This window comes from Electrophorus electricus, chromosome 1, assembly GCF_013358815.1.
Source record: "Electrophorus electricus isolate fEleEle1 chromosome 1, fEleEle1.pri, whole genome shotgun sequence".
Classification (NCBI taxonomy): domain Eukaryota; kingdom Metazoa; phylum Chordata; class Actinopteri; order Gymnotiformes; family Gymnotidae; genus Electrophorus; species Electrophorus electricus.
In genome coordinates this window covers 26,466,184-26,484,803 of record NC_049535.1, presented here as the reverse complement: position 1 = coordinate 26,484,803, position 18,620 = coordinate 26,466,184, and the positions used below count along the sequence as shown (strand labels likewise).

At 41.0% G+C, this 18,620-nt stretch overlaps 1 protein-coding gene across 2 annotated transcripts in view; it reads left to right on the top strand.

Moving 5' to 3' along the window:
- Positions 1 to 1,221: 1,221 nt before the first annotated feature.
- Positions 1,222 to 18,620, top strand: part of ntn1b (netrin 1b) — a 43,631-nt gene continuing 26,232 nt past the window's right edge. The window contains exons 1-2 of one of the 2 annotated variants that reach the window (XM_035532930.1): positions 1,222 to 1,600; positions 1,976 to 3,012. In XM_035532930.1, the coding sequence (XP_035388823.1) occupies positions 1,998 to 3,012 (1,015 nt within the window). In that variant the 5' untranslated portion in view covers positions 1,222 to 1,600; positions 1,976 to 1,997. Of the gene's footprint in view, positions 1,601 to 1,971; positions 3,013 to 18,620 lie in introns of both variants that reach the window. The other variant, XM_035532927.1, reaches the window with a different exon arrangement.

Below are 18,620 nucleotides of genomic sequence, written 5' to 3'. Positions count from 1 at the left end.
CTATAGCTATAGATATTATGGATTATTCTTCCTTAACTAAAACAGTCACATGTTTAAAGACTTTTGTAGTGCTCTCTTGTAGTTTCGTGTGGTTTGTTCTGAAACTTCTTTTATCTTATCTTCTCTCAGAAGCTAAGGTGATATAGGCCTAACACCATTTGAGCCCCCAAAGAAACTCTGGTGAGGGGAAAAGTCGTTCGTTGTTCTCAGTTGAAAAAGAGGAAATAAAGACTTCCACCTACTGCTAGAGCCCCTCCCCTCCAAACAGCAAGGTGTTTTTCTTCTTTTTTTCTGATTATAACCAACGTTCTGTTTTTACATTAATTAAAATGTATGCGAGGGGCATTCAAAGTAGGTGGTACTTATACTATCGACTATGTTTACATTTTGTGCTGACCTATTGAGGATGGCTTTGTTGGAGATACTTGAGCCAAATAAACTAGCGTTAATGTAAAAGTGTTGCAGTGGTGTGTGATGTAATGCTGTTCATGTTCGTATGAAAATGACGAAAATATCATGGAATCAATAGTTACCAAAAACGTGTACCTGTAACATACTTTCACGGTCCCTCGAGTAATGCTCTCAATTTTCACCACAAGATGTCGCTCTCGTATCTTCATGTGAGGCTAGGCATTAAAGGTGCGCCCTAAGAAGGAAAGATGGGTACTATTCAAAATCGAGATGAAGGGGTAGACAGGTGTTCTATAAATTTAAAAGTAGACTGCAAATATTGATGCGTTACATTTTTTTTAGCTTTTTATACTTTATTTATTAATTATAATAATTTTATGTGAGTCATTTTCTTAGACAACTCATTATAACATTGTTGTTTATCCCCAAGAAAAGAATCCTTGACAGAATGAATGCTACCTTGTTAAATATGGTATGATCTGCAGTAGTATTTTGACAGGTTAATTACTTGTAATTCTCAGACAGACAAGCTTCCGTTAAGCAAGAGGCCGGCTATTCGAATGTGGAAGTGCTCATAATTTGATAGATTGATAGCCGATTAGCCTATTTTTCAGTGGCTATTATCTCTAACTCTAAATATTTCAAATGTATGGATAGCAGCGTGCTGTTGGTAAACAGGGATTTCTGGTCAACTGTATTTCTTAATTTTATCGATCAAAGTGTTTAAATAAAGTGTATCCTTTGCGTTTAGTGATTTCTTTGACATTGTGTTGTGTGGACTGCTGCTAATCACCTGTCCGTGAAAACCCTTCTTCGCTTCGTCCCCGCAATGCGAGCGTCTCGCCTATTCTATGACCTCCAACTTTGTTGAATTACTGGATCCCCTCTATTCACACAGCGAGCGCAGAAAGAGAGAGTGAGTAAGACTGGGACTCACAGTCAGAGACAGTGGTGTGAATGAGTGGGGGGAGAGAGGGAGAGAAAGACAGAAATCTAAACGAAGAAAGTAATAGCAGGTTTTCTTTTTCATGTTCGTTGTATTCAGGTTTAAAGAGAGAGGGAAAAGTGAGAGATTACAACATATCCGGGCGAAAGTGAGTGAGGGATAGAAAAGAAAGGGAGAGCACCCTGTAATTTCTTTTAAAGACGTTTTCCATACTTCTCCGCCCGGCTAAGCAGTTTCTCTGAGGTAGCGTCTTCTATGGAGTTTTCTTTACCTTATAAGATTTAACTCGCTTATTAAGTGCATGAAAATTCTATGTTTCATACGTAGTTTTCGTTGTACGCTCCAGCGTGCACAGTTGGCGATTTTCAGTTCAGAAACCGATATCCAGAGCTATAATTTCTTTAGTCTAAATTCTAATGAGATTGTGGTAAAGCACTTTCTCGATCGTCTGTTAAGATACTAATACAGAAAACACGTGCAATAAAAGGACAAATCTGCTCATATTGCTTTTAATGCATGTCTGCGTGCAAATAATCTGACTTGTCACAAAACAAGTTGTAAAGTGTATGTGTAAAGCATTTCTTTCTTTTCCTCCCAACGAATATTGATTTCAGCAAGACAGACGCTGAAGTGTATTAAAATGATAAGGATTTTTGTGGCTTGGATCACTTTGGTCGCCATCTCCGTGATGGTGGAGGGTGCTCGCGGTGGATATGGGATGAGTATGTTTGCCGCGCAGTCCTCGCCTCCAGACCCGTGCTACGACGAGAACGGCAGCCCCAGGAGGTGCATCCCCGATTTTGTGAACTCCGCTTTCGGAAAAGATGTGCGTGTTTCCAGCACCTGTGGAAACCCCGCAGCCAGGTACTGTGTTGTGACCGAGAAAGGAGAGGAGAGATCCAGGGACTGCCACACTTGCGACGTCTCGGATCCAAAGAAGTCTCACCCTCCGGCGTATTTGACAGACCTCAACAATCCACACAACCTCACTTGTTGGCAATCAGAGAACTATGTTCAGTATCCACAGAATGTGACTCTCACTTTGTCTCTGGGCAAAAAGTTTGAGGTAACGTATGTGAGTTTGCAGTTTTGCTCGCCACGACCAGAATCCATGGCAATCTTTAAATCTATGGATTATGGAAAGAATTGGGTTCCGTTCCAGTTCTACTCAACGCAGTGTAAGAAAATGTACAATAAACCTAGCAAAGCGGTGATTACAAAGCAAAACGAACAAGAGGCGATTTGTACGGATTCGCATACAGATATGCATCCTCTGACTGGTGGGCTTATAGCGTTCAGCACCTTGGATGGCAGACCCTCTGCGCACGACTTTGACAACTCTCCCGTGCTTCAGGACTGGGTCACGGCGACTGACATCAAGGTGATATTTAGTCGACTGCACACGTTCGGGGATGAGAATGAGGACGACTCGGAGTTGGCGAGAGACTCCTATTTTTATTCGGTGTCAGATCTGCAGGTTGGTGGCCGATGCAAGTGTAACGGCCACGCTTCGAAATGCGTAAAAGACAGGGAAGGAAACTTGGTATGTGAATGCAAACACAACACCGCGGGACCAGAGTGTGACAGGTGCAAGCCTTTCCACTATGACCGGCCTTGGCAGCGCGCGACGGCGAGAGAGGCAAACGAATGTGTTGGTAAGTTAATCGCAGTCTTCTCAAATACCTATCTGATTGTTGCTACTACAGTTGGAGGTACGCGTGATTCAAAAATGTTACACAGGTTCGTTTTTGGAAATGACGATTTGTATTATTTTAATTACTTTTAAAGACAGGGATTTCAACCCTCTGTTCAGAAAAGTGACTGTGTAAACATTTTTCTAGAAACAACACTCCATCAAAATATTAGCAACGTATAAGAATATAAACAAAACGTTGGGCCTCCTCATTTCTAATTTTGGCACGAGTATGTTCCACATTTAGCTGAGAATGTCGAAATAAGTAAAATATTAATAAACAAGTATCAAACGAAACATAAATAAAAATAAAACTACAGAACAGAAATATAGTCCAGTTTATATATATATATATATATATATATATATATATATATATATATATATATATATATATATATATATATATATATATATATAAACTTCTAGAGGTTTTATAGGTCATAGGAACTCTGCTATTAAAGCCATATATAGGCCTACATTAAAGCCATATCGATCATTATTCTGCCATGCATCTGACTAAATAAGCGACTTCGTCAATTTTCTAAGATATTTAAAGAGTTTTCAAATGAGAAACATTATCTTAATTTCACGAGCATACCTTTAGTTAAGATGCCAATACTCTCATGCTGTAATCGCTTTAATTTTCAGTCGACATGGACCGACGTAGTTAATCTGTTAATAGACAAAGTAATTCTACCCTAGAAATAAATGAGAAAATAAAATTTACCGACCGTTTGCGTTTAAATGAAATTCGATGTTGTTTTGTAGCGTTATATATAACCACGATTACAAGGCTGAGTCGGGATATATCGAATGAAACCCTAAACATTTGATCATTTTACAGTCCCGACACATAATGTCATAATGTCATCTTGCGTAACACACGATGTAGTACGACTCAAAAGAAGGAAGTTATTTTATCCAACAATAACAGCTCCTGCACTGTGTGAGTTTTGCAGCCCCTTTCCGAGCGCGTCGCCTATTCTTTAGGAGAGAAACCTTCACGCCAAAGAAATATTCTATGGAGTCATGCACGTCGCGTTATTCCATTGAATGTGTCTTTATCAGATTGGAGCACAGATTTTAATCAGTTATGCTGATATTTTGTTGGTACGTAGAGGACAAACTGCTACTCCGAGCCAAACCAATTATACTGGAAATATATAAACATTTAACATCTTTATGCACGAGGAGAAATCAGTGCAGGTATTAAGATTTTCTTCATCAAGAGACATATCAAGTGACACTGGCGTGACTGTTAAACGATCCTTTTATATAATACTCAAAAACCAGCATTAATGTGTAGAAATTTCTTTGAACTTTGGTACATTACAGTAGTAACATAGTACTGTATATAGCTCCAAACATAAGTTAAGAGATTCACTTTGTCACAATTATTATGATGCCTGTCACCAAATGTTTCACAAGGCACAACAGACATGGGGCAGTCTAGAATCAGGTTTCCCATTATCACAATAATCTTGTAACAGTATGCTAAAAACTAAAACAGCCATGAGGGCAACACTGGGTGTGTTCCATCTTTGTGTGTTGGGGGATGGGGGTAGTGGTGTTGGAGCTGAGGGGACCAGGCTGAGAGTCTAGAGGCTGCTGCCACACTCCAGTGATTAGACATAAAAGACACTGAGTATCTGCTAGGTGCATGAGACAGTGCTCCACACTGGTGAGAACTGTCTTAGTGTCTGTGAACATGAGAGCTGCAGGTATGAATCTGGTGAAAGATAACAAAGTAAAATTCTCATGAACTGGCATATGGGGGCACCTTTATTATTTGGAAAGCTGTGTGGTGACCAACATGACATTCCATTTCCCATGGTCTAGCTTTGCACACATTACTATAAAAGCATTCATTAATTAATGTTAATCTGCAACAGAGTGGACATGTGCAATGTGTGGTATAGAGCTCAAAGAAATGTTTTTAAACTGGTAACTTTAAAATTATAGAGCTCTTGTTTAAGATTACTTGATGCTTTAGTACTGAGTGACTTTGGTCTAATCTTTTGGCTCCTCCTACACAAACCATTGGTTTGCTGATTGGCTCCATACTGGGAAAGCAGTGGGACTGAATACAAGCCTCACAGAAGCCTCTTGTCTTTTTTCCTTTAGGATATTTAAGATGCATATCTAAGATAAACATATCACTAAATCACACACACTTTAATTTCATGACTTGATATATATTAATACTAAAGCCATATATTATTCCTTTCATAAGTCATTATGACTTTCTTTATGACTGTTAAATATTAATTAAAATAGTGTTGCTTTTTTAATGGGTTTTGGGACTATACATCATTTGAGCACTCATAGAAGGGATGCTCTACATATTAACATTATCCTCATGAATATTAGTGTTGGAATGAGCCTAATCTGACCCTATTCTGTTCACCACTCTAAAGGCTGAAGTCTTCAGAAGAGTGAACACAACCAGCATAGTTCACTGCTCTCCTCGAAGTAGTTCTGTGTTCTTGGGCCAGAAACAGGTAATTCAATGAGCGGCACCCTCTCTGTATACACACCGCCAGCGCCAGACAGAGGAAAGAACATTCAGCTGGCATCCCACATGTGCCTAGCTAAGCGTGTCTTCATTCCCTGCCCTGAGGTCACCTGGGCAGTGAGCCTCCTTGTACCTACATACCTGGGCAGAGAGCCTACCTTGTACCTACAAGACAATGACGCTCCTTCCAGTGCAGGGCACAATGGAGGATCATTTATCACATCTGCTTTTCCCCACTAGAATACAAAGAGGAGAAAAGCAATCACTTTTCTTGATAACATTTCTCTTGATATCATTTCCCTTGAAATATGCACAAGATTTTTTTCACATTTGCAGAACCAAACATAGACATATTTTCTCAAATAGGCTGAAATCGTGGGACATGACTTGAGGTTCCTTATCAGCATGTTTATTCGAGAGGACGTTTGGTAACCCTCAAACTAAAACAGAAGTCTCCCTTGCTGTGCACAAACATGTCCATGGCAGGCAGAGGGCTTTGGAAGGGGCTGGGATTATATCAATAGCAAATTGGCCTTTCTCCCAGTCAAACCAGCACAGCTCTCAGTGTGGATCTCTACAAATAGACAGTAGGCAGGCTGGTGCAAAGAAATATACCTTTTGCCCTTGTAAACTGCTGGTTGGCATTAATCCTTAGTTAAGCTCTTCTTACACACTGCTGTAATCTTGAAGTACAGCAGTAGTTTTTTTGTAAACAATTCTATGAACGATTGCAAGTTAACAAGGAGCTAGAGAGAAGGTGACCAGTGGCGACAAGAGGAGTAAACCAAATGCATGTTTCAGGTTTTGAGAAATTGTAGCTTATCTCCATGCACACTAATGTGTGGGCTAATGTCACTGGAGCAACAGGAACCTTGAGGAGTTTCTTCTAAATCTGGATTGCCCTGTCGGAGAGCGTGCGCCTGTGGACCATCTGTGAGTGTCTCGGTGCTGCTGACACTGGACCAGGAGGCCGCAGAAAAAATTCTAAAAAAGTATGACATCATAGAACCACGTGGATATGAAGCAAAAACAGACATTAATTATAGTGGTCATTTGTTTGCTTGTGGGTGTGTGTGTGTGGTGGGGGGGGGGGGTGCACATGTACACATGAATAGCAGGACTTGTGATCAGGATAAATGGATAGAACAGCTAACAGAAATTCAGTGCCCTTCTCCTTTTAATGTTACTAATGGTAACCTCAATTTCAACTGCTTGAGCAAAAAGTCAATACATGGTACTATTATATTAATTACTGTAAAATTGAAACTGTTATTCATGAAGAGTTTCTCTAGGTCTGCACCAATCAAAAATCTTTGAGTGTTTACTTTGCACAAAAACAGGAAATGAAATTTAGTAAATGGATATAAAATGCATCATTGATTGTTGTGTTGAAATGAAAAGAAAACTGAGCTGCACATGAGGAAAAGCACAAGGATGAAATCAAGCAAACAGAAGAGAACGTGAGGGAGCAGGAAAGACAAAGATGGAGAAAGAGAGAGAAAAAGAAGGGGAGAGGCAAAGTTGAACACTTTGAGTTGTTAATCGGAAGCAGGTGGCTTGTTGGTCAAGGCTTTGGGAAGCTAGTCCTGACACCGATTTGGCAACGTATGGCCACATGGAAATTTAGACACCTACTAATACCCCACTGGGACTACACTGCCAGCAAGCCTGCTCACTGACTCACTGGAAAGGGGGCTTGGGGCAAACAATTCAACCCACTGGAGAACATGGGCGCATGATCAGGCCAAGAGAGAGAAAACATGTATGCAGTCTGTAGGGTACTGGGACTTTCAATAGCTAAGACAGCTATTGCTTGAAGCTGACACATAAATATACAAGAGCTCACCAAGCCTGTTTTCCAGCATAGACCTTTTTGAAAGCAGAGGTCTCATAACAGCCCCTGGGTTTCTATAGTGTTGTATGGTTGGTCACTGAGCAAAGTCTGTTGCATTGTACTTTTTCATTACCATGTTCAATAGCTTTTCTTTATATATTTTTATGTAATGTCAGTGGTCTTAAAATGGCCTTTGCACCAGGTCAGAGCTGTGCTTTTACTGCACCTCTCCATAGATTGTACTTGGATGGAACTAAGCTCTATGCCCATGTTGTTCACAGAATACATATAGAAACTAGAGAGAAAGAAAGAGAGCTGCATTTGGGGAGTTCCAAATTCAAACCCAGGTGGAATTGGGAGTCCTCTGGGCAAAGTGCTGCATGTTTTTGGGATTTTGTTTTGCTGAGCTCATAATTCAACACAGACATAAGCTACAAGCCGAAAGGCTTTGCTACGTCTTTAAGGGAGTTGAGAGCAAACATAATATATCCTGCTTTTTTCCGAGCGCGGTCAAGAGAGGTGGTCCATGCTCTCATGCAGAGATGTGCTTGCTTTGGCCTTGTGTGCGCTTCCCTCCTAATATTTGTGTTTTCGATGGGCTCGGTTGGTGAATGTTCATGATCAGCTTCTTGTTATGTTCTCTGAGTCTGCATGTCTGCATCTCATCTTGCGTCTGAAATTAATGTACTTTGGAGGATTCGTCATAATCCCCTTCTGTCAACACATCTCTGGTCTATGTAATCAATGCCTCATTATCTATCTTGTCCAATGTAACTTGCAGTTATTTGGACTTTGGGCCTTTAGCATTAGTAGCAGCACAGTAGATGTGGTACAAATTTGGGCTTTTGTGTGTGTGTGTATGTGTGTGTGTGTGTGTGTGTGTGTATGTGTGTGTGTGTGCACGTGCGTGCATGTGTGTGAGCGTGTCTGCATATATGAGGGTGTTTGTATGTGTGTGTGTTTGTATGGTAATAGTGGGATACGTTATAGAGATCAAAGCCAGTCCTAAGCAGAGTGAAGGGAACAGAACTGACAATTCCCTCAGTGTTTTTCTATTTGAGCTTGATTGCTTGTAGTGTTAATATATGCTTCAATATAAGTGGAAGTATTTGTCTAGCACATGATGTTTGTCAGTTGTGCATTCTGAACATGTTCAGCTGTAAATGTGGTGTTTCAATGGGCTCCTATGACAACCACAACAAAAACTAAACAAGGAATTTGTGGTTTGTGGTAATTAAATTTATGTAAGTAGTAAAGCGAAGAGATGATCTACGCTTCAGTACTTAGACAATTATGTATCAAATAGTGTTCCACTGTTTGTTATTTTCTGATGTTCCTGTGACTGGTGACAGGACCACCTTGTGTGCATATATGTGTGCATATATGATTATGTGCCTGAAGTTTGTGCCCCTCATGCAGGTTGGGAAATACTTAATGATCAAGTGAAGCCACACAGACATGAATACACACACACAGCTCTGGCATGTACACATAGTCCATACTTCACCACTTTGCTCAACACCGCAGACCCCTCGCTGCGTCTCTTGCTGTGCTGACACTCACCAGTGCCAGACAAAACAAAGCAAGCACACACACACACACGCACACAGACACACAGACAGAGAGGTATGCTTATGCACATGTATATTAACATTTCCAGATCGGTGTCATCAGTCCCGATCTCTAATAATTTCCCCTCCTATAGGTTTGAGCCGCTCTGGTCCAAAGCTGGTGGCCATAGCAGTGAGGCAGGCAGATGCCAGCAGGAGGAGGGCAGCCTTCAAGCAGCTTGAGGTTCAAAGCCCAAACCTCAGTCCAATAATCAGCTAGGAACTGTTTTCTAAGTTTTAATATACTTGGTAATGTTTTTCAATTGCTTATTTCCCATGTTTTGTAAATACAAATGGGTTGCAATTATTGTCTGTAGTAATCATATACAGTATCTACTGCAGATGTGGTAGACAGAAATTAAATTGAAAAATGTTTGGGTATTCCATTAAGAAACAAGGACTCGTCTATTTATTGTAGCATATAATTCATTAATCCTATACACTCCAAGGACCCATTGGGGTGTTCACACTTCCATTCTTCAGTCTAGTAAGCACATACCTTTCATATTAGCTTCAGTGTAGTCACTGAGTATTTCACAGTACCTACTAAATAAGATTAATAATTAAATAAGAAATTTGGATTTTAAAAGGTTATGTCCTTTTACGTAGAAAGATTTGGTCAGAGGTTGTTTCAGCATGGAAGTGTTTTTGTAAGGACTAGCTAGAAACATTGGTTGCTGGTCCTAGCTTCCCAGGGAGCACAGTGTAAAATATTCAAAATGTTTGCATGATACGAAATTTGAATTAAACCTCCAGCAAAGTTTGAATAAAATAAAAAAAAGATGTAATAAAATCCTGCTCAAAGACCATCTGAATTTGCTGATCACGCCTGTCAGTAAATAGTTCTGGTATGGTTGTACCATTTTAATGGGCATGTTTGTTTGCCATTCCTCTGTCCAAGACTCCCGGTCTGCTGCTCCACTCAAGCAGAACCAACATATGCACGTGTGGGGTGGGGGGGGGGGGGGGGGAATGGGCTCATTCCACCCCACATGTGCATATACTGATGTACTGATTCTGATTTTCAGACTCAGAAGTCATCGTCCCCCCTCCCCCCGTTAACCCATTTTCACAGGTGACAGAATGATAGGTTAGGAATAAGCCATTTACATAAAAAGGAAGAAATTCAGTATATGTACATGAAGACATAGACAATGGAAAGACCAATTATTCATACTTTGTACATGCCCACAAGCCCATCATTAACCTAATTAGGAAGCAATCATGGATTTAGGTTCCTTGGGGGTTTAATTATTAATTTAGTCTATGTGCTGCACAACTGACATCATCTTTCACACAATGAACACCTAGGAGCACAAGATCTTCTGCATCCTGAATGTCTGCTGTGTTTTGGACTACAGTGCAAACATGAGTTTTTGGTGCATTCATTTTAATTTCTCATCCATAATAAGAGACCCTATGATAATGTCCCCAGTGCAAAGACAACCAGCAGGGCCATCTAGTGCCCTTCCAACATGTTGTTCTCTCATGATCATTTCTTGTGATTGCTTCAGTTAGGAACACCATGCATATCTCAGACCTCTTTAGTGCTCCAGCAGTCATTTCCTTCTCTCTTTTGTGCTGTTCCTAGCCTACTCCCCCCCCCACCAGCTGCACTAAAGCTTCAGCCCCCTCTTCCCTCCACCTCTGGACCAGTCTGTCCATCTCTGTATTTCCCAAGTTTTATTGCAGCTGAATCTGCCCAAGAGTCCGGAGCCACTTGCTGGATTTGATTTGGAAATGAAGAACAGTGAGATAGCTTGAGAAGGGGCTCCATGAGGAGGTGAGAGAGAGAGAGAGAGAGAGAGAGAGAGAGAGAGAGAGAGAGAGAGAGAGAGAGAGAGAGAGATAAAGAAAGAAAGAAAGAGAGAGAGAGAGCAGTCTCATCCCCAGCAGGCCTGTAAATATCATTGCCTCCATCTGCTGTAGAGAGCAAGCCAGGAGCAGGGGACTCATCCATTTCTCGGACCCAGTGTGATGGGGAATGCAGGGACTTTTATGGTGTGCATGTGTGCTATGTGTATGTGTGTGTATGCATGTCCGTGTTTGTGCATGTGTGTGTGTGTGTGTGTGTGTGTGTGTGTGTGCGTGTGTGTGTGTGCGCGTGTGGGGTGGGTGGGGTGGAGGGTGGGGGTGGGTGATGATCTTTAATCCTGGAACACTATACTGAAGACCAGACACATCAGTTGCCCAGGTGGGCTACTGTGGAGATTCTATTTGTGTTTTCTCAGACAAAACTTTGTGTGTTGCCCTTTCATTTTAGAAACAAGCAAAACACTGGCATCTTTCATATATTAATGTTTATGTATGTGATAATCCTTAAAATGGCTCCCATTCTAGTAGACATTGTGAAATTCTACTTTGTGGAATCTTTCATTGCTTGCTATGGTGTATATGTGCACCTCAGTGAGGGAGGTGATCTGATAGCCCTTAGTCTGTGATCCGCTTCCATAGGAGTCAGCTCTGGTCATGTACGATCATTTATTTGTGCAGACACTGAGCCCGTTTCCTCAGGATAGCTGTGTTCAGATATGTTATCAACCCTTCACACAGGCCAACAGGAAGCGGAACATGCTCTTGACCAATCTGCAGTGCGATGAACTTCCAATGTTACAACCATGGAGAGAGGCTATTGAGGGCAGTTTTATAGCTTAGTTTCTGGCATTTCTTTAGCATTCTCTAACCTCTCACCCTACACACATACACATACTCAGATATGTGTTTAAAATTAGAAAACGGCCACATGAGATTTACAACTATTACTACCAGGGTGAGACCTTAGTGTCGCTGTTTGAACAATAAGAAAAACAATCGAACAATCAATAAAAGTGCATGTCCAAGGACTCCCCATTTTTCCCTGAGAAATACATTATAAATCAAACATAAAGTTAACAAGCCATATACAAGTGCTGTGTGAAGATAAATTATTCAGAAAAAGGCATTAATCACCTTCAAAGTTCAGCTGGCTATTAAAAACATGAGATCTGATGGACTGTGGATAGGAACATGTTGCTATAGGAACTAGGGAACTATTATCAAGTTGTTGGGTTGATCAGATTGTCAGATGAACAAGCTAAATTCAATATATTAAATATATCCTGAATATTTATAAATAAAATATTTTTATACAAATCCATGTATCATTATAATCATAATTTAAGTCAATGGGAGGGAACCTGTTAGGGTGATGACATCTTGGTGTAACCTGGTAACCAGGCAACATATCAGTAGACACTGGTCAAATCATTGTGTCTGCACATTGGCTCAGGAAGTAGTTGGCTTCAGCGTGTTTCCAGTCACACAACGTTTTTTGCTTGTGGCAGGAAATGCTCACCCTCTTCCTGTCCTGCCCAGCTGTAGAAAGACATCTAGCTACAAGGGTGTTTGGAAATGTTGTGAAAGGGATGTGTCAGAAAGGCACAAAAATATATTGAAAAATCAGGATTTATTGAGTAGATCCTTTTGTTTATTTATACAGTTTTCCTTTACTATTATTCACTTCCTACGCTTTCATCTACCAATTAGTCATTTTTAAATTTGCCATAAAATAGCATTACTTACATTCCTTTTAAAACTTCAGAGGAAATATGCCCTCTCCACACCCCTCTGTTGTAGTGAAGATTCGTATCAAATGAAGGGATTTACTCAGTTATATATGACATTCTTGTGACAAGTTTGGCAAAAAGGTACAATAAACACGCCACAGTCAGGATGGATGGTCACCCAGCGTTAGTAATTTACAACTCAGCCGCTTCCTGTGTGCTCCCCGTCCGCTCCCCATCCACTGTGAGGTAGGCTGCAGTCTGTGCGTGTGGCAGATCAGCGGGGGACCGCTGGAACTCTGCCCAATGTGGCTCCAACACGCTGAGCCTCAGAAAAACACCCCCAGTCAGGCTAAGTGCTTAATTTCTGCTAGCCTACTGACCATGCTGTAGAACCTACAAGGTAACCTACTACTGCTCAAGCATCAGCCGCTTTACAGATGTTCAGGCTGACTGTCCAATTTAGGCCTGGATTAGGCTTAATCTAGGACTGAAGAAAAAGCTTTTGGTATGGGGTGGACTCTTGACTTTCTTTCTTTTATATTCCCTAATATGAAAACTATTTTGTGCAGTTTTCTAAACACAGTTTCTTTATTGGGGTTCATTTAATATCATGAATTTACAATTTTAGAGTTGCACACTATATATGCCAGTTTCCCTAGTTAGAGAGTTAACTTGTTCAATTAATGGTAAACTTGAGTTGAATCTATGTTAAACTCAACTCAGCACCTAAAGTCAAACCAGAAGTTAACTCACTAACCTAGGAATCTATCTTTGTTGCATGTCACCAAGCGCTCACACATTTTTCGTTTCCCACTTCTTACTACTCCAGTGTCTTTCTTAAGTGAATTGTCTCTGCTGACAAAAGAAAATTACTCCTTTTTAAACATGGCATTCCCAATGAATCCTCCTATGGATAAAAAGCCCACACTTCAATCCACAACATAATTGAAGCATATAAGGCCTTCTGCAACGAATCAACCCCTGCCATCATCCAAGTCAACTTCACGCCTAGTAAAGTTCACCAAAGAAGCCCTCCCCAGCTGCAGAGGTCACGTTCCAATAAAGCAGCGTCAATGAGGCTTCTTACCACCCTTCAAGGGCCATAAATCTGCTCTGCTGGGAGGGTCTGAGGCCGGACGTGTCATGGATTGACGACACCTGCAGTCAAGAGGAGTCAGCACCTCTGTTCTCCACCTTGTCCACCAGCTCCCAGGCTGTCCCTGTAATACCACGGTTTATGGCGCAAGCAAAATTGGGGAAATTCCTATTTACAGACTGTTTGAGACCAGGGTCTTGGACCTGGTGACACCGCCTTGGAGAAGAATGGTGAAGCTGACAGGCCACACATCTGCAGGCCTGCCTGATGCACGGCTGATTTACACCAGACCTGAGAACAGCAGGAATGCAGGCTGGGGGTGGGAAGAGCTGACACTGTGTTTCCACCCCCCACCACTCCCTTTAGAACCATACTGATTTATGACCAAAGTGGAAGCATAGCCAATCATGACAAATTCTGCAGCACCGAGTATCCAGGTCTTTAAGGGATGTCTATTTCCCACATGGGAACTGGACATACTCTACTTCTGTGGCTTGGTTCACCTGTCACTTTGGGCTTCTGGAGGTCTCAAAGAGCTCCTTAAAAAGCTAATGCAGTAGGTAACAGCTGGGATTCCTGCTACCATTTTGTAGCATACATTTTGATATTATTTAAACTCTATGTTGAGCTCAGAAGTTAACACATTAAGCTCAGCATAGAGTTCCTGTTTTAGAGGATGTCAGAGGATGTGCACTGAAGGTTGGAAGATAGTTGGGTATTGTTGGATAAGGTACCATGTCCCATATTTTGTAAGTGTCTTAGATGATGTAGAATCAGATCCACCTTCTCCGTGTCATCTTACATCAAGATATTTTTTAAGCTGAAACCAATCCCCACTGCATCCCTCACATATTTTTTAAACTAACAAAACTCAGCTTCTATAGTTGGAAGGTGTCATTCCCAAAGTGCACCAAGCACCAGGACCTCTCTCACACTCTGCCAAAAAAGATCCAAAAAAGGGTTGTTTATTTGTGCTCACTCAGCAGGGACCTTATGCCAACAAAATAAAATGAGCAAAAAGGCAAATTCATAAAAAATGAATAAACTAATGCAATAAGTCTGTGATAGCATGCTGTGATACAAGTGGCGTAGGTTTCATTTCAATCTGGGGGGGGGGGGGGGGACCTGATCACACAACCCAGCCTAACATTATATGAGTAGTGTGAGCAGGAATGATTGGGGGGGGATATCTTCTTGTCAATACCATTCTAATTTAACATAAAAAGTGATCTTTCTGACACCCAAACTGATTTATCTTCACAAATCACTCACATGTTCTAAAATATTACCACTGCTGATATGTTGGCCAGAGATTTTAATTGGAAATTTTATAGACAAAAGTTTTCCAACACTGGCCGCTCATGCAGTTAAGTAAGTGCAAGTTGCTATTACTATATGGACTAAGTGATCATTGTAACGGCGAGTGCTGCAGGGCACGGAACAAGACGACTCCCTCGATTTATTGAGACATTTCATGAGACAAAACATTGATGACACTTGTGGCACTCAAACATAACGACGAAGTGTTGACAGGAACAAAGACATCTAACGCTAACAATGGCGACACATACAATAACACTAACAGAAACAGAAACAGTAACAGTAACAATGACCAACGAAGGGCACACACAGGCGGGGGTTTAAATAGACAGACAAACACTTAACATCAGCCCTTGCACAGATGTGTGCCATCACGGATAGTTTGGCTACAAACAATGGTGAAACCCCCTGCATGCAGCAGGCTGTACCACGTGACTTGTGTGTGTGTGTGTGTGTGTGTGTGTGTGTGTGTGTGTGTGTGTGTGTGGATGTGGGTGTGGGTGTGGGGGGGGGGGGTGACAATCATGAGGCGAACGCATACGCTCAGCCACAATCAGAGTCGTTAGTACAGTCCAGAGTCAATCAGTCAATGAAGATAGATCCAGTATACGTTACGAAACAAACAAAGTAAAACACAATAACAGGAAAATAACTAAACAAGCTACAATAAGGAACACAAACTACACGAACAGGCTAAGAAACACAGGCGGCGCAAACACGACAGTGCTTAGCACTACATAGAACAAAGAGGCAGGGATTACAAAGAGCAGCTAGTATTAACACACAAAGGCTAGAATTAAAAATGACCAGCCAACACACAGACAACAAGGCAGGGTTTACATGCACAGGGTAGTGAGGACTAACAATGAACATGTGATACAAATGAGGTGAAAACCAAAACAAAGACTGGAACAAGAAGGGAAAAAATTAATCAATCACATGAGACAGGGAAACCATGACAATAAGATGATAGGGAGTGACCAGTCATGACAATATATATACATACAAACTCACGCACATAAAAGCTGCAACCTCTGGTTATCCTGCCCTCACGTAAGATATATATTGCCTGTTAGATACAGTGTAATACTTTTAGTGCAGCATACTTATTATGTTTATGTAGCAATGGAATAAACACCTGGATTGGATAATTATCGGATATTTGGACTGGACTGATTGGATAATTATACAGTTGTCTGAATACAGAATCAAGTCAAGGTAATCATATTTGCAAAATTTACAACAGCACTTTTAATTATTTAAGACTCATGGCTGAGTTAGCACAATTGAGTTGCGTTTTTTTTACACATCAACACATCAAGTGCATAAGATTTATGGAAAGAGGCAACAATTGCACTGACTGCAAAATACCAAAATAAATGACTATTGTCTAATTTCAACAATGTATTATATTGTCTCTTTGGGCTATTCCTTAAATCATTAATATTGTGAAAAATGAGGTAGTGAGCTTGATAATATCCTGCTTTGTTATTAAACCTAATGTTACCTCAGCAGACCTGATGATAAAGGGTTTCAAGGCTCACTGCTTTATAATGCTCCCTTAAAAATAGACATAATCATTTTTCTAATGAATTCCCAGCTGTTGTTGTAGCCAGAGCAAACACAGTGAGAGGAAAGTGACACATTGTTCTAACTTGCAATAATCCATCATGCTTTTGAAATAGGCTTTTTAGACAGAAAAAAACACGAGGATTACCACCAGTGGGGGGCATTGTGTTATCTTCAATAGGGCAAAATTTTGAAAGATTAATTTTGTTTGTGTAACCATTGAAACCTCAAGAAATAGATACCCAGTTGTGGTCATGGGATAATTCTTCCAAACCATATGCAAAGAAATACAAATAGGATAAAAGGTGTGCTTGCCTCTTTAGGAATGACACATTTACAGCTGTTTTTGTGCACAGCAGGAAACAAAAAAAAATTCTCTGGATTGTCTATGAGTAACCTCTGTCTCTTTCAGAGTAGCTGTATTTGTAGAGACATTGCATCTGACTTTCTCTAGGCAACTGAGGCGTTTACAAGCAGACACTCGCACAAAAGCAGGGAGGTTTGATTGCTCAGCTAATTGGTGTCGGCAAGAGATCACAGAGCAGTGCTCATAAAACCGAATGCCTCCATCGCTGTTACATCACAACACACGGGGCAGGCAAAGGAGCAGGCCTGCCAGGGTGCCACTGAGGCATTCAGCCCAAGAAGAATCAGCCCCTCAGGCTTGGGTTGAGTAAACGCATGAGAAGTCAAATATGATTAGCAGCAAATGTGAACTAGCTATATTAGCGGAAAAGTGGAGCATCATCAGATGCCTTTTTGACATTTAGCTTTGTCTGTCGCTAATGGTTCAACAATAGAACATAAACAGAGATTTTCATCATCTTGTTACTTAAAATGATGAAGTAGAGATGCTCCCTTGCTAACTTATTAGCCCTTTTAGTTTCTATCACCCTGTACAAAATATTCTCTTTGATGAGAACTTTGAAGGGAAAAGTCTCACTGCGGTTGTTTCAGTAAGAGGTGTTGGCACAGGGTGCACACTGTAAGATGCAGCATTTCATGAGAGAAGACCTTTAATTCACCTCTAATGTGGTGTTTAATTATCAGCTCTCTCTGGGTAAGTGTTATGTGCCTTGGCCCAGTTCATCCAAAGTTCATCGTTCCTTCAGTCGACCTTTAGCTGGTAACTGTGCAACTGATTGTCATTAATGGGAGATTATAATGATGGTTGGACAGTACACCTCATAGGCAGTGTAAGAAACAGAATCATTTGGAGGCTTTGCCGCCAACAAAACTTCGCTCTGACATTAACCTGTGAAATGTTGCCTACAACGTAAGGCCCTTTAGTGGAACACCTCCACTTTCAACCCTTTCCACTGAATCACTTTTTCTCTCCTAAAAGCCATAGCGGATCAAAGCCAAGAAATCTGTCTTCATCTCTCACAGCCATGTTCCCTTCATCTTTTATTTGTTTATAGAATGCCAGGCTGATGCTGCACCAAAGCACATGCATGAAGCAATCCTCAACTGCACCCCTCACCACCAGTACGGAGGCCGCCTGTATATTTTTTCCCCTTTGCCACCAAAAGCATTCCAGAATCTTGTTTTAAAAAAAAGAAGGAAAAAAAGTGCGATTAATCATGGTGCTCTGCCAGAGCCTTTGTTGTAAGTCCCACTCCAGACAAAGCAGCAGATGCTCTCAGATGGTTCAGTCCAAATACTTAATGGAGGGAAATGCTTACAGAGTCTGGAGGTGAGTGCGGAGGACAGAGTTTTCAGAATGATCTTATGCTAACCATAGGTCAATGTGCAGGGTAGATCCAAAATGAAAATCAGTCAAATAAATGATTCCAGAGATGGCCCATAAAACACTATATTCTATACTTTCCCTCACTTTCAGAGATGTTTTAGTTACCAGCATGATGTTGTTATGACATCATAGGGATGATGGTGGATCTTCCTTTATGGATGCATCATCTCATCAGATGCTATTTAAAATGTTATAACTGTTTAATTGTCTAGGCAGTACAACAGTACCCACTCAACTTCCATGAGTGCTGATATTGCAATGTGTGCACTCAGAATTTTAATGGATATTCTTGATACATGACCTACACAGTACCCATGAGTTATGC